Source organism: Geotrypetes seraphini, chromosome 2, assembly GCF_902459505.1.
Source record: "Geotrypetes seraphini chromosome 2, aGeoSer1.1, whole genome shotgun sequence".
NCBI lineage: Eukaryota > Metazoa > Chordata > Amphibia > Gymnophiona > Dermophiidae > Geotrypetes > Geotrypetes seraphini.
In genome coordinates, this window is record NC_047085.1 from 176,143,757 (window position 1) to 176,165,995 (window position 22,239).

At 46.4% G+C, this 22,239-nt stretch overlaps 1 protein-coding gene across 2 annotated transcripts in view; it reads left to right on the forward strand.

Moving 5' to 3' along the window:
* Positions 1–22,239, forward strand: part of ZNF236 (zinc finger protein 236) — a 348,597-nt gene that overhangs the window by 141,696 nt on the left and 184,662 nt on the right. For both annotated transcript variants that reach the window (XM_033934375.1, XM_033934376.1), the window contains exons 9-10: positions 851–1,051; positions 15,378–15,606. In XM_033934375.1, the coding sequence (XP_033790266.1) occupies positions 851–1,051; positions 15,378–15,606 (430 nt within the window). The remainder of the gene's footprint in view (positions 1–850; positions 1,052–15,377; positions 15,607–22,239) is intronic.

Sequence of the window (22,239 nt, forward strand, 5' to 3'; positions counted from 1 at the left end):
ATTCCTCGTGTTTGTCCTTATATGTTTTCTTTCTTGACTTTCTTGTAGTTCCTTCCCCCTTCCCGTGTATAATCAATATGGTTCGTCCTTAGTCTGTAGACGTTTTAGTCTTAAATTATTGTACCCCCTATTTTTATTAATATTGTACTCTCGCCTAGAACTTTGATAGGCGTGTAATCAAATTTTAAATAAACTAAACCTTAAGTTTGTATACCGCATAATTTCCATAAAGATAGAGCTCGGCACGGTTTATAGGTAATTCAATAAGAGGTTATGAAGAGGATAGTTAGCTTTACATTTTAAATATATAGCTTTACGTTTTGGAGAAAAGCCAGGTTTTAAACTATGAAACTCTCCTTGCCCCCTCTCCGCCCACATGGAAAGTGCTTCTGGAGCAATCGTATCTCCTGCTGCTCCAGGAAGTAGAAATCTCAAAGCAGGTTTTGAACTAGGGATTCTTGGTATGGTATTGCAGAGCGCTTACTGTATGTTAAGCTTGTACATTCTGATTCTACTGTTAAAATATTTTGCCTCTTCAAACTCTAATTTTCAGTATTCACTAGAAAAAAGTTTATAAAGCTATACAAGTTTTAAATACCCATTTTACAATAATTTAACACTGTAAATTCACAGTTTTACTAAAAGTAAGTGTTATTTTATGAAATAAATAAAAACAGGATTTTTGCAGGTATTTTGATACTGAAAACCCCTCCCCAGTCTATATCTATAACATGTGCATGTATTAAAAGCAGGCTCATATGAAAGACCCGACTTAACCTAATAGTTCTATTATTGTTCATATTAGCTCTAAACATTTTACTGCTTTTTGTTTAATGTTTTGTTTCTCAAGGCATCACTCGTCCAATCTCCACTCCCAAATACTGTCCACGCATCAACTTTAGCTGAAGGCCAACAGGGACAGCAAGCAGTGACGGATGTTATACAGCAACTTCTGGAACTCTCGGAGCCTGTGATGGCAGAGAACCACCAATCTTCGCACTCAGGACAACAACTCAGCATTGCAGTAGAAATCAACCGAGATATTTTACAGGTGGGAAAAATTGATAGTGTTCATAAAACTATTATTTTACAGCATTTCTCTCATACTAAGCATTCACATTTCCAAATTGATCTTGGCCAAAATCAGGTTAGACATTTTAATGTAGTGTATGTGTGTACTAGAGAATGACACGGGGAAAAAATCTGTCCCCGTCACTGCACTGTCCCCGGCCCACCATCCTCTGCACCGCCCCGTCACCGCCGTTCCCTTCACCGCCCCGTCACCGCCATCCCTTTCACCGCCCCATCACCACCACTGCCATCCCATTCACCGCCCCGTCACCGTCCCTGTCTAGCACCCATCTTCTTCCCTCCGCTCCCCCATAGTCTGGCATCTGTCTTCTTCCCTTCCAGCGTCTTCTCCCCACTCTGCCTTCCACATTTCCTTTCAGGGTCTGTTCCTCTCTACCCTCTTTCAATGTCTGTTCTATTCCTTTCCAACACCACCACCCTTCCCGCCCTCCTTTACCATCTGTTCCTTTCTACCACCCTTCTTTCATGTCTTCTATCAGTCCCCCCACCATCACTAGCAGTCTCTCTTCTCCCTTACCATGAGCAAATAGAACTTCTGAAAATTGTATTGCTGAGGCATTATTTCTAGTACGCCTTTTTTTCCAGATGGATAATGACATCAATTTTATAATTCTTACTGTCTGCTCTGATTTCATTCACAATTTGGTTTGTGTTTTGTACCTGAGGATTCCATGAGGCATTTAACCTTTTCCTGTCTCTTCTGTGATTTCAAGTTGATTCCTTCAATAATGGAGTCTCAAGGCAGTAGCAGTTTTCTATTTTGGGCTCTTTTGACATTGTTTAAGGGATTTCTTGTACATTTGGTGCTGGTCTTCTTTGATGAGGTCACTTCAGAATCTATTTCCAAGGAAGAGAAACTTTTTCCCTTTCACCCCCTCCTTCCTTGTGTGAGCCGGAGCACGTGGTCCCCGCAAGCAAGTAATTTTATATCATTTTCATTCTATTCATTCATAGAAATTAAAGTCTAGATAATGCCAGTCACATAACAAAACATGATTTTACAAAAATAATTCCCTGCACAGTCAAGCCTGCAAGGATTACTAGATGTCTTTCAGCAGCTCCCCTCCCTCCCTCCCCCTTACCTTTGTGGCCAAGTCAAAATGATCTACCAACAATAAAATTTTAAAAACACAAATCATGCTGTACGCAGAGAAAATGTTAATTATCATTTATATTCCGTGGGTTTTCAAAGAGGTCAAGGCAGATGACTTTATGCAATGTCGCCTCAGTAACAACTATACAAAAATAGACAAATATTCCCCCTCCCTTTTTACTAAACTGCGATAGCGGTTTTTAGCACAGGGAGCTGCGCTGAATGCCCCACGCTGCTTTCGACGCTCATAGGCTCCCTGCGCTAAAAACCGCTATTGCGTTTTAGTAAAAGGGGGCCATAGTGCAAAATATAGACAGCAGATATAAATTCTCAAAACGGACACATTTTGATCACTAAGTTGAAAATAAAATCATTTTTCCTACCTTTTTGTCTAGTGATTTCATGAGTCTCTGGTCCTTCTTCTTTCTTCTCCTGCCCCCCCTCTTTCTTTCTCTCTCCCCCTGGCTCCCCTCTTTATTTCTGCCTTTCTTTCTCTCTCCCCCTGCCCCCCTCTTTATTTCTGCCTTTCTTTCTCTCTCCCCCTGGCCCTCCCTCTTTATTTCTCTCTCCCCCTGGCCCTCCTCTTTCTTTCTGCCTTTCTTTCTCTCCCCCTTGACCCCCTCTTTATTTCTGCCTTTCTTTCTCTCTCCCTCTGGCCCCCCTCTTTATTTCTGCCTTTCTTTCTCTCTTCCCCTGGCCTCCCTCTTTATTTCTCTCTCCCCCTGGCCCTCCTCTTTCTTTCTGCCTTTCTTTCTCTCCCTCTTGACCCCCTCTTTATTTCTGCCTTTTTTTCTCTCTCCCCCTTGGTCCCCCTCTTTCTTTCTGCCTTTCTTTCTCTCTCCCCCTGACCCCTCTTTATTTCTGCCTTTCTTTCTCTCTCCTCCTGGCCCCCCCTCTTTATTTTTTCCTTTCTTTCTCTCTCCCCCTAGCCCCCACAAAGCCATTGTGCCAATTTCTCCACTTCCACGATTCTTTCCCTACCCTCACCCCCAAGCCAGCAGCCGATTTCTCCCTGCTCCTTCCCCGATGTCCTGATGTCCTGAACTTCATCGGGCAGCAGCAGCATTCACAATTCACTGCTGTTGCCTGCTTCAGGCCTTCCTCTCTGTCAGTCCTGTCTTCATGAAAACAGCAAGTAGGCAGGACCCGGCAGAGAACAAGGCCTGAAGCCGGCAACAGCAGCGAATTGTAAACGCTGCTGCTGCCTGAAGAAGGTAATGGAGCACCGAGGCAGACCGCTTCTCCCCCCTCCCAGCCGAACCCCCGCTGACCCTCCTATCTCCCCCCCATGAACCTTTCCGACCCTCCCAGCGAGAGTAGCAAACCTCCTTCGCGGCTTTCTCCTCCCTCTGCCGCGTCACTGATGACGTCATCAGTGACGCGGCAGAGGGAGGAGAAAGCTGACGCTACTGGAGGGAGGTTTGCTGCTTTCTCTGGGAGGGTCGGAAAGGTTCACTTGGGGGGGAGAGATAGGAGGGTCAGCGGGGGTTCGGCTGGGAAGGGGGAGAAGCGGTCTGCCTCGGTGCTCCAAGGCCTGGCGCCATTACCTTTTTTGCCCCTCCCCCCCCCCTTGGTATGCTACTGCTGTCCAGCGCTCCTTAGTTTGCCGGTTTTCTTTCTCGGCGACCGGCACGCTTTGAAAGAGCCGCGCATGCGCGGCTGCTCAAAGTTCAATCTTCTGCTCTGCTGCAACTTCCTGTTTCCGGTTGGGTCAGAGCAGAAGATTGAATACTGAGCAGCCACGCGTGCGCAGCTCTTTTGAAAGCGTTCCGGTCGCCGAAAAAGAAAGCCGGCAAACTAAGGTGAGGTGGAGAGAGGAAGCTGGTTAAACGATCGAGCCGGCGTGCGGGTGGGCGGGTGGGGGCTGCGGGGACCGCACGATCCTTTATGCCTCACTGCGGTGACAAGACCATTCACCGCTCCACGGGGCGGTGATGGTCTTGTCCCCGTCCCCGCAAAGGCTGCTAATTTTCATTCCCCGTTTTTTGGCGGGTTACCCAAAATGCTCGTAATCCAAAATGCTCGTTTATCAAAGCGAGTTTCCCCATAGGAAATAATGGAAACTCGCTTTGATAGGGGTTCCCACCCTCCAACCCCCCCCCAAGGCCAGTAGCGCTGCTCCCTCCCCACGAGAACCGGCATTGCTCCCCCCGAAGGCCCCCCCCCGCGAACCAGCACCCTCCCCACGCGATCCGGCACCCCCGCCGCCATCGGGCACCCCCCCCGCCACCATTGGGCATCCCCCCGCCGCGACCTGAGGTCCCCCCAACCCACCCGAACCCTCTTCTTACTTTGATGTAGCCTCCGCACCGGCACCGGCACCGTGAACTCTCAGGCCTTGAGCATGCGCACATGCTCAAGGCCCAGCATAGGAGGCAGATCTTCGGGTACCGGCACCAACGCACAGGACATGCTGGTGCTGGTAGCAGTGCGGAGGCTACATCAAAGTAAGAAGAGGGTTCAGGTGGGTTGGGGGAACCTCAGGTCGCGGCGGGGGGTGCCCGATGGCTGCGGGGGGGGGGTGCCGGTTCACGGGGGGGGGGGGCGCTCGCAAATCGAGGCGCGCTCGGTTTCCGAGGCGCCGATTTTGCGAATGTTTTGCTCGTCTTTCAGAACACTCGCAAACCGGTGCACTTGTAAACCGAGGTACCACTGTACAAGCAATATATACTTGTTGATGTCTGTTACCTTGTTATACTGGAAGCATGGGGGGCAGTATTAACTGGCTAATCTGGCTAACCTGTATGTAAATTTTAAAGAGAGATCCTTACATCTCTGAGCCTCTGAATATCATGTCTCAAAGATACAGAAATGTCTGTAGATCTCCTACAAGTGCAGCCATAATATCTGGATAAAGTTAGCAAGATAGCAACTGCATATTGCCACTGTCTGGCTAATTGTAGACTTTCTTTGGACTACCCATGGCCTATCTTCACTTTATTCAAGTAAGTTTTGGCTAGACCTCAATTTCTCTGGCTAAAACATCTTCATTTAGAAGACAGAATTTCAAAAATAAGGGACATAATCAGGTAAACTCAGTAGTTACCCAGATAATGCCCTTTAAACATCATTCTCTCTACTTTCATTGTGAACTCACACTTGGCCAGTTATATATTTAAATGGAGACTCCATGTTGTCATTTAGTACTCCATTCTCTAAGCAATGTCAATACACTTAAGACTTTTTAACATTCAGAAAGTAATGGTAAAATAATGAACTACATTGCGTGAATATGAATCCCTTCCTGCTCCCCCCCATCTCACATTATGGACTTCCTGAGCTTTACAGATTTGTTTACCTGGTCTCAGTTCAATTTACCCTCTCTGACCATGTTTGGAAAGATTTTGAAGTCAACTAGGAAGATGACGTGTTCCCTTGGTCTGATTCCATCCAGTTGTTTGCTGCACCTTAACCATAGCCTTGACCTTTTTGCATGCTCTATGTTGCTAAGTAGTTTGTCCTCAAGCTCCATCCATACCCAGTGGAAATTGGCTTTGATTTGCCCAATCCTCAAGAGACTGTCCCTAGACACTTCACTAGTTTCAATAATCAGTCCGTCTCCAATCTTTCCTTTCTTGCTAAACTTCTGGCAGGCTTTTGCAAAGGCCATTCCACAGAGATGGTGATTTGCTTCTCTCCTTAACAATGGTCTTTTTGCCACTGACCATGGTGATGCATTCCTCCTTGTGTCCCTGGACTTTGAACTGCCTTTTACCTGTTTAGTCACTCCCTTCTACTATTCAGACAACTCTTTTGGTATTAGTGGGACTGTCCTTAGCTGTTTTTCTTCCTTTCTTTACAGATAGATCATATAGGGTTACTTAACCATTGTCCATCACTGGCCCTGTTGCTCTTCCCTGTGGTGTACTCCAAGGTTCGGTACTTTCTACACTATTCTTTAACATTTTTCTCAGTCCCCTCAGTTTATTGATTCAGGAATCCATGTTTAGATGTATTATCTACACAGATAATATTCTCTCAATTTTCACCCCAAACCCCTACAGTCCTGCTTGGACAAGGTTGATTGCTGGTTTTCTGTTAACCGTTTGATCCTCAACCAGCAGAAGACAGACCACTCATTGTACTCATCTGTCATCTCTTCGCTTTGTGGTACTTCTATTCAACTGGCTGACTCTTTCAAATATTTGGGAGTCTACTTTGATTCTTTCCATGGTTAGATTTATTCTATTGCCAAATCTTGCTTTTACTCTCTATGCTTAATACATTCTATTCACCTTACTTAGATGATAGCAGTTGTGCTATTCTTTCCTGTGCCTTTGAGTAGAATCAAAGCTTGACTACTGTAACATCACCAATTCTGGTCTGCCATATTATATTGCCCTAAAAATGCTCAGACAGTACAAAACATGGGAATACATATTATCCCAGGACAAGCAGGCAGGTATTATCACATATGGGTGACGTCACCGACGGAGCCCGGATGCGGACGCCTCACAAGCAGACTTGCTTGAAGAAACTCGAAGTTTCGAGTCGCCCGCACCGCGCATGTGCAAGTGCCTTCCCACCCAGCGCAGGGCGCGTCTCCTCAGTTCTCAGTTTTTTGCAGAGCCGAAAAGTCTGTCTTTGACTCTCTGCATTTAACTTTGTTACTTGTGCCTTCTCTGAACTGCGGTTTGTATTTTTTTCCTCACGAATCGCTGTTCTTATTTTATTTCTTTCATTTTTAGTAGAAAAAAAAAATTCTTCTTCCGTCCATTTTCCGGGTCAGGCCGCTCGGCTGCAGCCCGAGGGCTTCGATTTTGCGGTGGCTATTTTTACTTCTATGTCCTGGCCTGTCACGGGCTTCAAAAAGTGTAGCAAGTGCCAGCGTGCGATTTCTCTTACGGACCCACACCATCGCTGCTTTAAGTGCCTTGGGCCAAAACATCATCCGAAGTCGTGCCTGCACTGTGCTATGCTTCAACCTCAAGCCTTCAATCGTCGTATTTTGGTGGACAAGCTCTTCGAGGTGGATTCTTCTTCTGATCCCTCGACTTCAAAGGCGACCTCAGCCTCGACTCCTACCGAGGTTCCTCCTGCTTCTACTGCTTTCACCTCGAGCCTCATCGGACCTTCGTCATTTGCAGCGGCTCTTTCTTTGATGACATCTGCTGTACCTTTCCCTGTTTCCTTGGGTCAGGTAGCTCAGAAGACAGTTCCAGCGGTAGTGATTAAAGTGCCTAAGACTTCCAAGTCGAAGCACACTCGCACTACCTCGAAAGAACCTCCAGCCAAAGCAGGTGGTCCGGTTTCAGACGCGGATCCATCCTGGACGGCTTCTTTCCAGACCATGTTGGAGAAGCAATTCATTCAGTTCCTCACTAATATGGGACCGAAGCTTCCTCCTCTTATCCATCCTGGGCATTCAGCAGACTCCCGCGAGGTCGAGCCGCTTCCTTTGCCTCAGTCTTGAGCATGGGTGTTGGACGCCAGCGCACTCATAAAGCTGCAGTTGCCAATTAAGCTGCTAGCTTTCACTCAAGGTGTACAAAAATAACAAAAATATGGAAAATGAACGCATAACGCAAGGTTCACCAAAATATATTTTTTATTTATTGTTTTTATTTTTCCATCATGAAACTCAAAAGACTAGGTGCGTTAGCGGGAGGTCATTATAGTTGCCAAAATGCTGGCCTTCTGATAATGATCTCAACCCGATACTTCAAAGCTCCCCATTATATACCTTTAGTTCAGTGTGACATCATTGGTCGTGTGGGCCAATCAAAACTAACAGAGGTAGTCTTCAAAGTTAGACAAAGAAAATTCCTCTACATGTTTAAAAGTTTCAGAAATCATATTTGTTTTGTTTACATTCATTTCTGAATATACATTAACATTTTATTACATATCCAATATTCTTTCTGTCCTTTCCAAAACTTATTTCAGACAATTTGTCTATGTATCAAGCAAGCTGCTGAAATGTTCTCTGCCCTATAGAAAAAAGGAGAAGGAGGGGCTGTTTCCCCCTGTCCCTGAAACCTAACAGCTTCATGTTACACCCTTCCTATGCTTGAGACTAGAACAGCTTCTGACTCTAATTATTTCCAGATGTTGTGCTCAGGCTTCCTTTAAATTTCTTTAGGTTGCAAATATATATAATATATTTTTTCAAAACCAATTCTTTTGTTCAATACACATCCACACACATATCACACATTCAGGGGCCCCAAACATTCATAATTTCATTCATTATATGCCATTCATATTTAATACATGTTATATCTCAGTTTAGGATATGTAATCTAATATGCTCTTCCTAACCAGCCTAAGGCACACCTGGTATCATTTAGAACCACGAGGTTAGAAGCGGGAAACCTGAACAAAGACTAGGGATATAGGCTGAATACAAAATGGAGTACAGCCAAGCAGAAGATACAGAAAGACAGAGAACAAAATGGAGTCCATCTATATCCTAATTTCCTTTATGATCTAGCTTAATAGCAAAGTACATAAAAAGAATATTATTATGCTTTTCCTTAATATTAATCTGTATTGTGCTTTTCTGGCCTTGGCTACATCCATATTCAGATTTCTATTCACCAATTTTTCGTACGCTTCTATTGGGTGTGGCTTTATCTAACTAGAGTTACCCAGAATCATACGAAAACAGGCTCCTTTTTGTAGAAAAATTCCACAAAATACTGCACCATCATGTCCTGACGTCCATTCCATTACTGTCCCATAGACATCACCCCCTACTGGCCACGAGCCACTACTGCTCAGTCTGAGCTTACACACTCTTTGCAGGGAGCAGAGTCTCTGCGAGTGTCTGGTCTGGCATCAAAGCCCGTGAAGCAAGGAGCAGAATCTCTGCAAGTGCCTTGGCAGGAATCCTCACACTCTATACAAGGAGCAGAGTTTGTGGGAGTGCATCAAGGTTCCTCCACCAAGCCTCTGGAGCTTCGATCTACAGCCTGCAGTCCTATCCATTCTTTGGTAGCATCGGCTGCTTCTGTCTCCGAGGCGAAGTCTCCTCGATCTTCGAGATCTGCTTCCAGGCACAGTTTTCACCGATGATTGAGGCCTTCATAGATGCATCCTTCCAGGCATAGTTCTTCTTTTACAGAACGACCTTCTTCAACTAAGCCTCAATCTACCCCTACTTCGACTAGACCACTGACTCCTCGTTCGAGGTCTCCAATGCCAAACCTCGAGGATGTAGCGGTTTCGATTGCCTCGTCTAAGTCACCATATTCTTTTGATGCCTTTTTTCCTGCCGAAGCTTAATCTTCAACCCAGGCTGCCTCGACATCCTCGAGTCCTTCTCGAGGCAAGGCATTGACGGATCAGCTATCTTTCTCATCTTTTCTTCATCAGATGGCTGTGGACTTGGATCTTCAATTAGATACTGACTCCAAATACTATAAGGAGTATCTAGAAGTCATGCATCTTCCTCAACCTCCGGCAGAGTCACTTAAGCTTCCTCTTCATAAGCTTTTGAACCAGACTTTTGGTCGATGCATGGAAACACCTTTTTCCATACCAGCTGTTCCAGGAAAATTGGACTCTAGGTATAAAACTTTGCATCGCAAAGGGTTTGACAACTCACAGTTATCTCATCAATCCCTGCTTGTCGAGTCCTCCTTGAAGAGGTTCCATCCTTCCAAGGTTTATGCCACCGTTTCTCCTGAAAGAGAAGGGAAAACGATGGACAAATTTGGACTTCGCATCTATCAAAATGCTATGATGTCCTCTAAAGTCCTCAATTATAATTTTCAGTTTATTACTTATTTTGAATTCCTCATTTCTCTATTACCAAAGTTCTTGACTTATTTGGATACTCAGAAGCACTTTGAATTTCAAGAAATCCTTGCTTCTTTGTCTCAACTCAGATTACATCTCCTCCAGTCATCTTATGATGCCTTTGAGTTGTCTGCCTGAGCAGCTGCTTGCTCTGTAGCTATGCATCGCCTTTCCTGGCTTTGTACCATTGACATGGACCCTAATCTTCAAGACCGCTTGGCTAATATTCCTTGTGAAGGCAATGACCTCTTCGATGAATCCATTGAGGCAGCCACCAAGAAATTGTCTGACCATGAAAAATCCTTAGCTTCTATTGTCATACCTAAGCCAAAGCTAGCTCCTCCCAAACCTGCACGCCCTGCTCCTATGTATCAATGGCGTTTTGCTCCGAGGACGGCTCCTTATATTCGCCCTCTTAAGAAACAGCAGCCTCAGAAGCAACAAAAGCCTCAACCTTCTGCTGCACCTAAGGCTACTCAGCCTTTTTGACTGTTTTAAACAGAGCATGACCTCCACCGTTTTGATTGTGCTTTCTTTTTTCCCTATAGTTGGTCGTCTCCATCATTTTTACCACCGATGGATAACCATTAAATCCGACCTCTGGGTTCTTACCATCATCAGGGAAGGTTACTCTCTTCATTTCACTCAGGTTAAGAACATAAGAACATAAGAACATAAGAAGTTGCCTCCACCGGGATCAGACCAGAGGTCCATCGCACCCAGCGGTCCGCACCCGCGGCGGCCCATCAGGTCCATGACCTGTCAAAGTGTTCCCTGCCCTAAAAAAAAAAAGGTTCCACCAGAACTTCCTCCAAGAGAGTATTCTTCCAATCCTTCCCAGACTGCCCTTCTTCTTCAGGAAGCTCAAGCTCTGCTTCGTCTCCATGCCTTCGAACCAGTTCCCTTGGAACAGCAGAACAGGGGGTTTTACTCCCATTACTTCCTTGTTCCGAAGAAGACGGACAATCTGTGGCCCATTCTAGATCTCAGGGCTCTCAACAAATTTCTAGTCAAAGAAAAGTTTCAAATATTGTCCCAGGAATCCCTTTATCCCCTTCTCGAGCAGAACGACTGGTTATGCTCTTTGGATCTCAAGGAGGCCTACACTCATATTCCCATTCATCCGTCCTCCCGTCAATATCTCAGATTTCGGGTGGGGAATCTGCATTATCAATACAGAGTACTACCCTTCGGCCTGGCCTCGCCTCCCAGAGTGTTCACCAAGTGCCTGGTGGTGGTAGCAGCAGCTCTCAGGAACCATGGTGTTCAGGTATTTCCCTACCTCGATGACTGGCTCATCAAAGATTCCACTTCTCAAGGGTTTATTGTAGCATCCCAACGGACTACCTGGTTCCTACAAAGTTTGGGATTCGAGATCAATTTTCCCAAATCTCACCTCCAACCCTCTCAGACTCTACAATTCATTACAGCTGTTCTGGACACTGTCCAACTCAGAGCTTTCCTTCCTCAGCAACAACTGGAAGCTCTTCTCCAACTCTGTCATACAGTGTCTTTCCGCTCTACCATCTCAGCGAGACACATGATGGTACTCCTAGGTCACATGGCCTCCACAGTACACGTGACTCCTTTTGCCAGACTTCATCTCAGAATTTTTCAGTGGACCCTGGCATCTCAATGGACGCAGGTTTGCGACCCACTTTCTCAACACATAACAGTCTCCGTTGGTGGATGCTCTCTTCCAATCTTTCCAGAGGATTGCTTTTTCAAACGCCCCCCCATCAAAAGGTTCTCACGACAGACCCTTCGACCTATGCTTGGGGCGCTCAACTAGATGATCTCCGTACTCAAGGCCTCTGGACCAGTATGGATTGTCAGTGTCATATCAATCTGTTGGAATTCATAGCAATCCTCAAAGCCCTCAACGCTTTTCAACATCTTCTTCACGACCAAGTAGTCCTCATTCGGACGAACAACCAAGTCGTCATGCATTATGTCAACAAACAGGGAGGAACGGGATCTGCCTCCCTTTGTCAAGAAGCTCTAAAGGTTTGGACTGGGAAATCTGCCACAACACCTTCCTCAAAGCTGTCCACATTCAAGGGGCGAAGAAATGCTTAGCGGACAACTTGAGTCGTCTTCTGCAACCTCATGAATGGACTCTCCATTCCTCGCCTCTTCATCACATTTTTTCACAGTGGGGAACACCTCAGATAGACCTCTTTGCAGCTCCCCAAAACTACTAACTGCCTCAGTTCTGCTCCAGGATATACTCTCCTCACCACCTCGAGGCAGATGCTTTTCTTCTGGAATGGACAAATCTCTTCCTATATGCATTCCTTCAATTTCCTCTCATTCTCAAGACTCTGGTCAAGTTGAAGAACGATCGTGCCACCATAATTCTAATTGCTCCTCGGTGGCCGAGACAACCTTGGTACTCCCTTCTACTTCAACTCAGCAGCATGGAACCATACCTTCTACCAGTTTTTCCTTCTCTGCTTACACAGAGTCAAGGATCTCTGCTTCATCCCAACCTGCAGTCTCTAGCTTGGTACCTCTCAACCCAACACCTCTTCAGTTTTCTCACTCTGTAAGAGCTATTTTAGAAGCTTCTAGGAAGCCTACCACTAGACAATGCTATCACCAAAAATGGACTAGATTTTCTACGTGGTGTTTTTCTCATCATAAGGAGCCTCAGCATTCCTCCTTATCTTCTGTTTTGGACTACCTTTTGCACTTATCCAATTCTGGCCTCAAGTCTACATCGATACGAGTCCATCTCAGTGCAATTGCGGCTTTCCATCAGCCTCTTGAAGGGAAACCCCTCTCTGCTTATTTGGTGGTTTCCAGATTCATGAAAGGACTTTTCAATGTCAAACCTCCTCTCAAACCACCTCCTGTGGTTTGGGACCTCAATGTTGCCCTTGCTCAACTGATGAAGCCTCCATTTAAACCAATTGATAAGGCTCATCTGAAGTATCTCACTTGGAAAGTGGTATTTCTCATAGCCCTCACTTCTGCTTGACGAGTCAGTGAGCTGCAAGCTTTAGTTGCTGATCCACCTTTCACGGTGTTCCATCATGACAAGGTGGTTCTTCGTACTCATCCTAAATTCCTCCCTAAAGTGGTATCGGAATTTCATCTCGACCAATCTTTCCAAAGCCTCATTCTCATCCTGAAGAAGTAGCTCTTCATATTCTGAACTGTAAGTGTGCTTTGGCCTTCTATTTGGAACGCACCAAACCACACAGAACTGCTCCTCAACTTTTTGTCTCCTTCAATCCAAATAAGTTGGGACATCCTATTTCTAAGCGTACCATCTCCAACTGGATGGCTGCTTGTATCTCATTCTGCTATGCCCAGGCTGGATTACCCCTACACAGTAGAGTCACAGCCCATAAAGTTAGAGCAATGGCAGCTTCAGTAGCGTTCCTCAGATCTACTCCTATTGAGGAAATTTGCAAGGCTGCTACTTTGTCCTCGGTTCATACCTTCACTTCTCACTATTGTCTGGATTCTTTCTCCAGACAGGATGGACAGTTTGGCCAAACAGTATTACAAAATTTATTCTCCTAAATTGCCAACACTCCCACCATCCCATTCTGGTTAGCTTGGAGGTCACTCATATGTGAAAATACCTGCCTGCTTGTCCTGGGATAAAGCACAGTTACTTACCGTAACAGGTGTTATCCAGGGACAGCAGGCAGCTATTCTCACAACCCACCCACCCTTCTCTGCTAGCTATCTGAACTGAAGAGATGCACCCTGCGGGAAGGCGCATGCGCGGTGTGGGCGACTTGAAACTTCGAGTTTCTTCAAGCAAGTCTGCTTGTGAGGCGTCCGCATCCGGTCTCCGTTGGTGACGTCACCCATATGTGAGAATAGCTGCCTGCTGTCCCTGGATAACACCTGTTACGGTAAGTAACTGTGCTTTCTCTCCTATGTACGCCTTCATGACCTTTATCAGCCCCTTAGGGAAACATTTTCACTGACTCCCTATTATGTAAGAACATAAAAATTGCCATAATGGGACAGACCAAAGGTCCATCAAGCCCAGTTTCTTGTTTCCAACAGTGGTCAACCCAGGTCCCAAGTACCCTGCTAGATCCCAAATAGTGAATAGGTTTTGTGCTGCTTATCCTAGGAATAAGCAGTAGATTTCCCCAAGCCATCTCAATAATGGTCTATCACTCACAAAGTTCTTACAATAACCTACAATACCCCTTGTCACGGAGCCCCCTTCTACCTTGCCAACCTGATTACTCCTCACAGGCCTCCACGTGTTCTCTGTTTTGCTTTGGACCATCTCTTTTCAGTCCCTCCTTTTTATTGTGCCAGCTTTCTTATGCCTTACCCCTTCTCTCTGTTATCAGAGCTGAAGAATCTTATCCCTCCTTTAGCAGCCTTCTAAAATCTCATTTATTTTTCATGGCTTTTGCTGGGGGTGCTTGAGGCCAGGGATAAAGAATGCTGCTGGCTACTCAACTACTCTTTTTAGTTTTGTCACTTGATAATTAGGTTTTCCTTTTTTCTCATCCTCCTCTTCTTTTTCTACTGTCCTTTACATTGAATTATAGTTCTTTTCTGTTTCTTTATTCTGTACTCTGCTCTGATTGTAGTACTGAAAGACAGTATATTAAGAACCAGGTTGTCAATGCATACAGTTTAAGGTTCTTTGCCTAGTGCACAAATCTTTGCATACTGGAGTACCTTCATACCTTTCTAACTTGATTCTCCCATATACTCCTTCCAGATATCTTATTTCTTTAGACACCCATTGGTTGGTACTCCCTTCTTCCCCCCCCACCCCATGCCCATTATGAGCCCACCAGACACTGCCTTTTTTTTCATCTCTGAGGTTAGGGAACTCCCTACCATTACCAATCTGCATGCTCCTTATTTTTGCCTCTATTAAGAAACTCTTGAAATCTTACTTTTTCGAACTGGCCTTTTCCTGTTCTTAATGTTGGAACAGTACTTGTGGTAGTGTTCTGGAATGGAGCTCACATCACTCCCATGATCCTTTTTTTTCTGTGTAATCTGGTGTGAATGATTTCTCTGTCATGTTCATCCCTGTCCTATCAAAATATGGTGTTCCTTTTTATCTTATTTTTAAGCCTGTACATTGCTTTGGTCTTCCTTGTAAAAGCAATACAAAAAGCCTTTTAATAAACAAAATTTGCGGGTGCTCCTGGAATGGAACCCCTGCGAATTTCAGGGAAGTACTATATATAATAATTAGGATATCAGAATATTCTTTCTCAAATTACCTCTGTTATAGGAAAGGGTTCTGATTACAAGTTAGATTAGAGTATTATGGCCCTATTTCTAGTTTCAAAGTTGCATAATAAATATCATTTAGTTCACCACTGAGATTTTTCCATGTCAGGGTGTACAATATTGCTCTGTATTGTTGTATGACTTGAGTGAGTTTGACACATTTTATCAAATATAACTTCTCTGACTTTTTTTAGTTTTGTTCCCTCTTTAGCAAGCTCTAGAAAACAGTGGACTGTCTTCACTTCCAGTTCCATCTCATTCTAATGATTCTAGCCAGGCTAAGGCTTCAGTATCCCCGCACCATGATCAAGAAATTCAGAGTATCACAAGCCCTCCACCCAACTCTGTTCATCCAGGAGAGGAAAAAGAACAAGAAAGCCAAGATAAAATAGAAAAAATAGAAAAAAAGATGACAAAGAGGAAGTCACCATTTTTGCCGGGTAATATGAGCATAACGTTTTAAAGAAACCTACTGTGCTCACTGCATAACTGTGTACATGCTGGTTTTCAACTCACTTGAGATTTTCTATTTTTTTTTTTCTAAAATGGATACTTATAAAACTTCTTTTATTTCTCAGATTTAAAAAAGGCAGGTTTGCTCTATATCAGATGCTGGTTTGTTCTGTTTTTTTTGGCTTGCTTGGGGGTGGGGTAGGGGAGAGTTTTTGGCACAGGCTACCATTAAGACATGTCTTTTTGGAATTCTAGTTCAAGTGCAATGTGTCTAATAGTCCTGAATGCTAGGGTTATGCATCTGAACCTGCAAGTTGCTTGCAGAATGCAGTCAATCATCTTTCAACTCCATCTCCTTCCCAGGGAGCTCCTCCTGCTCCCTCAGTTTTTTTTTTCCTTAAAGGTTATACAGGTTTATAGGTTTTATTAAAATTTGATTAAAATGCTTTTATAATGAATTCAAAGTGATGAATTCAAGTTGCTCAGAAGTATTTTTGCTTTGCTCTGTGGTGATGTTATTTTTGTTTTATTTTTTTCTTAGTGTTCAGTTAGAAGCTCAATGTCCAGAGGTTCCCACTTGTTGGGACCTCTGCCTGGGAGAAGATGTAGACTTGTGCAGTGGAAGTCTGCTGCTTGCAAGATCAGCCCTCAGGGACACCTAGCTAGCCAGCCTGCTTTCAAATTTTTGGAGCTCGGGGGCCATCTCTGCATAGCTGCTCACATCCCTGATTTATCAGGAGCTTGAGCGCAGGCTGTTTGGCTCTATCCCAGCCTGGCCGGGCTTAATAGTGAACTGGCTACATGATCTTCCAACTGTCGCAGTGTAAGGTTTTCCAGAGATTGAGGCTCAGTCCGACATTGATCTGACTGGCAGCCCATAAAACAAGTTTGTCATGTAAACCTAGGAGGTAGAATTCTTCTGTATTTGTTCCAGCTGCACTCCTGAGCTGAAGCAGGTAGGTACATGGCCCAGCGAGTAAGGCTATTATAGCCTAAGGGGAAAATTTGGGAGGAGGTATGTGTGTTTCTGTAGAAGTAAGATTTGTAGGTTTCTGCAACCTCTAAAATCCCTTACTTTGCATTTTTTTTGTATCAGGGGAGTCCCCACGTGCTGTTTGGTGCAATTTTGCTGGCGGTAGCCATCTTGGATTTTAAATAATCTTTCTCCGTCATAGCCCCTCAACTATGGAATGCCATATCAGCACATTTAAGAGAGGGAAAATACTTAAGCCACTTTAACAGCATCTTAAAGTGTTTCTTATTTAAAGATGCTTACAATCTTTAAGACGCTAACAAGCTATTCCACTTCTCTATATTCTTTCCCCCACCCTATTGTTTTTCCCTGAATGTGTTATTATTCTTCAAAGAGTGTATTTCTACCCCATACTTCCTTTCATGCTAGTTTGTCAGTATGTTTGTAATTCATAATACTGTTATTGTATTTTAATTTGTATGATACCCAATTTTATTTAAATTGTACCTCGCTTACAACTCCCTAATCTCTACTGACCTCAACCCTTCCCTACTTGTCTCCAATCCCATTCCAGCCGACAGATCCTGGACCGTTTTTGAACTTGTTTCCGAATTGCAAGTCTCCACACTCTGCCTCAAACTAAAATCTTGCAAGTGTATCTTGGACCCTTTCCCCTCCTACCTATTCGAGAATATCTCTACACAGGCCATCGCTTCCCTCACCAAACTTATAAACGCTGTTCTAACATCGGGCCTTTTCTCCTCCAAAATGGGACATATTGCACTACCATATTTTCGCGGATATAACGCGCGCGTTATACGTGATTTTACGTACCGCGCATACCCCTCGCGCGTTATATGCCTGAGCGCGGTATACAAAAGTTTTTAAACATAGTTCCCACCCCGCCCGACGCCCGATTCACCCCCCAGCAGGACCGCTCGCACCCCCACCCCGAACGACCGCTCGCACGCGCTCCCACCCGCACCCGCATCCACGATCGGAGCAAGAGGGAGCCCAAGCCCTCTTGCCCGGCCGACTCCCCGACGTCCGATACATCCCCCCCCCGGCAGGACCACTCGCACCCTCACCCCGAAGGACCGCCGACTCCCCAACAATATCGGGCCAGGAGGGAGCCCAAACCCTCCTGGCCACGGCGACCCCCTAACCCCCCCCCGCACTACATTACGGGCAGGAGGGATCCCAGGCCCTCCTGCCCTCGACGCAAACCCCCTCCCCCCACCGACCGCCCCCCCCCAAGAACCTCCGCCCGTCCCCCAGCCGACCCGCGACCCCCCTGGCCGACCCCCACGACACCCCCACCCGCCTTCCCCGTACTTTGTGTAGTTGGGCCAGAAGGGAGCCCAAACCCTCCTGGCCACGGCGACCCCCTAACCCCACCCCGCACTACATTACGGGCAGGAGGGATCCCAGGCCCTCCTGCCCTCGACGCAAACCCCCCTCCCTCCAACGACCGCCCCCCCAAGATCCTCCGACCGCCCCCCCAGCCGACCCGCGACCCCCCTGGCCGACCCCCCCGCCCCCCTTCCCCGTACCTTTGGAAGTTGGCCGGACAGACGGGAGCCAAACCCGCCTGTCCGGCAGGCAGCCAACGAAGGAATGAGGCCGGATTGGCCCATCCGTCCTAAAGCTCCGCCTACTGGTGGGGCCTAAGGCGCGTGGGCCAATCAGAATAGGCCCTGGAGCCTTAGGTCCCACCTGGGGGCGCGGCCTGAGGCACATGGGCCAAACCCGACCATGTGTCTCAGGCCGCGCCCCCAGGTGGAACCTAAGGCTCCAGGGCCTATTCTGATTGGCCCACGCGCCTTAGGCCCCACCAGTAGGCGGAGCTTTAGGACGGATGGGCCAATCCGGCCTCATTCCTTCGTTGGCTGCCTGCCGGACAGGCGGGTTTGGCTCCCGTCTGTCCGGCCAACTTCCAAAGGTACGGGGAAGGGGGGTGGGGGGGTCGGCCAGGGGGGTCGCGGGTCGGTCGGAGGTTCTTGGGGGGGGGCGGTCGTTGGAGGGAGGGGGGTTTGCGTCGAGGGCAGGAGGGCCTGGGATCCCTCCTGCCCGTAATGTAGTGCGGGGTGGGGTTAGGGGGTCGCCGTGGCCAGGAGGGTTTGGGCTCCCTTCTGGCCCAACTACACAAAGTACGGGGAAGGCGGGTGGGGGTGTCGTGGGGGTCGGCCAGGGGGGTCGCGGGTCGGCTGGGGGACGGGCGGAGGTTCTTGGGGGGGGGCGGTCGTTGGGGGGAGGGGGTTTGCGTCGAGGGCAGGAGGGCCTGGGATCCCTCCTGCCCGTAATGTAGTGCGGGGTGGGGTTAGGGGGTCGCCGTGGCCAGGAGGATTTGGGCTCCCTCCTGGCCCAATATTGTCGGGGAGTCGGCGGTCCTTCGGGGTGGGGGTGCGAGTGGTCCTGCCGAGGGGGGAGAAGAATCGGACGTCGAGGGGGGGCATCAGGCTTTCAGGATGGGGACAGGACTTCAAGGGGGGACAGGCAGATCTTCAAGGGGGACAGGCAGACCTTCAAGGGGGGACAGGACTTCAAGGGGGACAGGCACGGAGAGGCGGGGCAGTGCACCGAAAGTCAGGGCGGGTGAACGGTGAGTCGGGGCAACCAGAGGAGAGTCGGGGCAGTGCACCGAAAGTCAGGGTGAGTCGGGGCAACCAGATGAGAGTCGGGGAGGGCGAAAGGAGAGTCGGGGTGGCCAGAGGAGAGTCGGGGAGAGCGAAAGGAGAGTCGGGGTGGCCAGAGGAGAGTCGGGCAGCATGCGCGTTATATGCCTGAGCGCGGTATAGAAAAGTTTTTGTACATATCATCGTGATTTCTGCGCGCTATACCCCTGTGCGCGTTTTACAATGGTGCGCGTTATATCCGCGAAAATACGGTAATCCCTCTACTGAAAAAGACCGACCTTGATCCCTCTATTCCCTCCAATTACCGTCCAATAGCAAACATCCCTCTCCTAACCAAGATGTTAGAATCCATCATATCCACTCAACTCTCATCCTACCTAGAAAGATTCTCTATTCTCCTACCCTACCAATTCGGCTTCAGACCCAACTTCAGCACCGAGTCCCTATTAGCCTCACTAATCTCTAAGGTACAACAACTTCATTCTCGCAACAAATTCGCTGTACTTCTACAATTCGACCTCTCCGCAGCTTTCGACGTTGTCCATCATGATATCTTAATCTTCCAACTCTCTGAAATAGGCATAAGTTCAACAGTCCTAGACTGGTTCTCGAAATTCCTTTGCTTACGCTCCTACACCGTTAACATAAACGGTACCTCATCCCCTCCCTGGAAGCCGATATGTGGAGTCCCGCAAGGCTCACCCCTCTCTCCTATCCTTTTCAATATTTACATGTCCTCTCTGAAACTTCTTCACCTATCCCCCCTGGAAACTCTACACCTATGCTGACGATATCCTCATCCTCCTCGAGACCGATTCGAACCTCACTAATCTCGCTGAGAACATATCTGCATATATAATGAACCTCCATTTCTGGGCACATTCTGTACAAATGAAATTAAATGAGTCCAAAACAAAATTACTTTGGCTCGGCCCATTGTTAGATCCTTTACCCACTCCATCCCATTATATTTCGGCTCCACTCTTCAGCTTGAGTTTTCAAGCAAAGTCCTAGGCATCATCATAGACTCCTCTCTCTCCTTCAATGACCACCTCAACTTCTTGGTAAAAAAATGCTTCTTTAGTCTTCATATGCTGAGGAAAGTGAGATCGTACTTTCATCATTCTCACTTCACCGTCCTTGTTTAATTCACCATCCTCTCTAGACTGGATTATTGCAACTCCATCTATTTAAGCCTAACTAAAAAAAAACTCCATAGACTTCAGCTAATCCAGAACGCCACGGCCAAGCTTATTTTCACAAAAGGAAAGTTCAACCACGTCTCCCCACTCCTGTCCAAACTTCACTGGCTCCCAGTTCACTCCAGAGTCCCCTTTAAATATGCTTGTTTAGCCTTCAAGATCCTACATGGCATCCTCCCTCCCGTTATCCCACTCTTCTGGAATTCCTCTAACCCTAATTCCACTAGATCCTCCCAAAAACTGAAACTATCATTCCCCTCTACAAAAGGTATATCCCGCGTAGGAAAATTAGGAACATCCCTCCCCTTTAGAACCACAGAACTCTGGAATAACCTCACATCCCCGCTCAGAGTTTCAAGTTCCCTCCAATCCTTCCGCAAACACCTGAAAACTTGGCTCTTTTCAAAAATCTAACACTTCCCGCTTTTTGGTTCCATGTCCCTCTTTATCTTCCTAGCTCCTTTCCTATAACCCTTCATTGTAGCTCCTTTTCAACCTAATCCTGTAAACCGTGCCGAGCTCTACGCTTGTGGAGATGGCACGGTATACAAAGCTAAGGTTTAGTTTAGTTTTAGTTTAGTTTAGTTTAGCTTAGTAAGTAAAATAAACGATTGAATCAAATTTTAATAAAAACTTGAAACTTCATTTTCTTCATAGTATTTTATTTTCTAAGGAGTTTCTCTAAAAATCTTTTCTTTCTGTTTTTTGGCCTTTGGTCGTCCTTCAGCTGGGTTTCTGGCTAGAGACATCGTCTCTTTTTTAGTCACTAAATTACTTGACCCTCAGAAGAAAAATTGATTCCTTTGATCTCGCATCGACGGTTTTTCCTTCGACGTCGAAGCCTTCTAGCGACTTCAAAAGATGTTCTTGATCCAACGGGGCAATATCAGTCACTAATCCGCACAATTGGTGTCTTTAGTGCCTTGGTCCTGAGTACCGAGTGGACTCTTGTCATTGCTGTTCAAAGTTACAAAAATGCTGTTTGAAGGCTTGATGTCTACAGCAGGAGAAACATTTTGGATCCCAGGATCTATCAAAGATGTCCTCCATGTCCGATGTTGAACAAACCACGTTAAAGTTGGCATCACAATCGCCGTATCATTTGTCGTCAACTTCCTCGGAACCGATGCCTACACCATCTATTAAACAGGTTAAGAAGGATTCCCATGCCTCACCTTGTCACATAACGCTGGTATCTCTAGCATTTCTAGCCAAAGAGTGTCATCAGCAGTCTCCCTTGCCATTATTACAGGTGTCTTCTCTACATCAAAGTCACCAACGCCTCGACATTCTACACCAACAGTACCATCAATACCCTCGGTACCACAACTTACCAATCAGGACCAACTTCATAAGCTGCTTCAAAAGGAGCTAGCAGCTATGCTTCAAGACCAATCAAAGCCAAATGCTGTGCCGACTCTTTCAGTACCGGCCCAGCCTGAGCACAGTTCTATGAGGCTTCATGGTACTAGGTCTAAGTATTCTCCTCAACGCAAATCCAGGTCTCATCATCGATGTCGGACCATTATCAAAGGTGACATAAGAGTCCTTCCAGATGCTATCATCAGCACCATAGCTACTAAACCACATAGCGTCATACTTCTTCTGGATGTACAATTTTTAAATCTCCAGTCACAGAAGAACAGGACTCTGATCTGTCCCTTCAGGATTTCTCTGATCTACAATATTCTACACCAGAGTCCTATGCACTTTCATCAGATCCGTCACCTCCAGAGACCCTTTCTTTTACCACATTCATAAGGCAAATGAGTCAAGCACTTCCTGTGCAAATAGAATCTGAACCAGAAC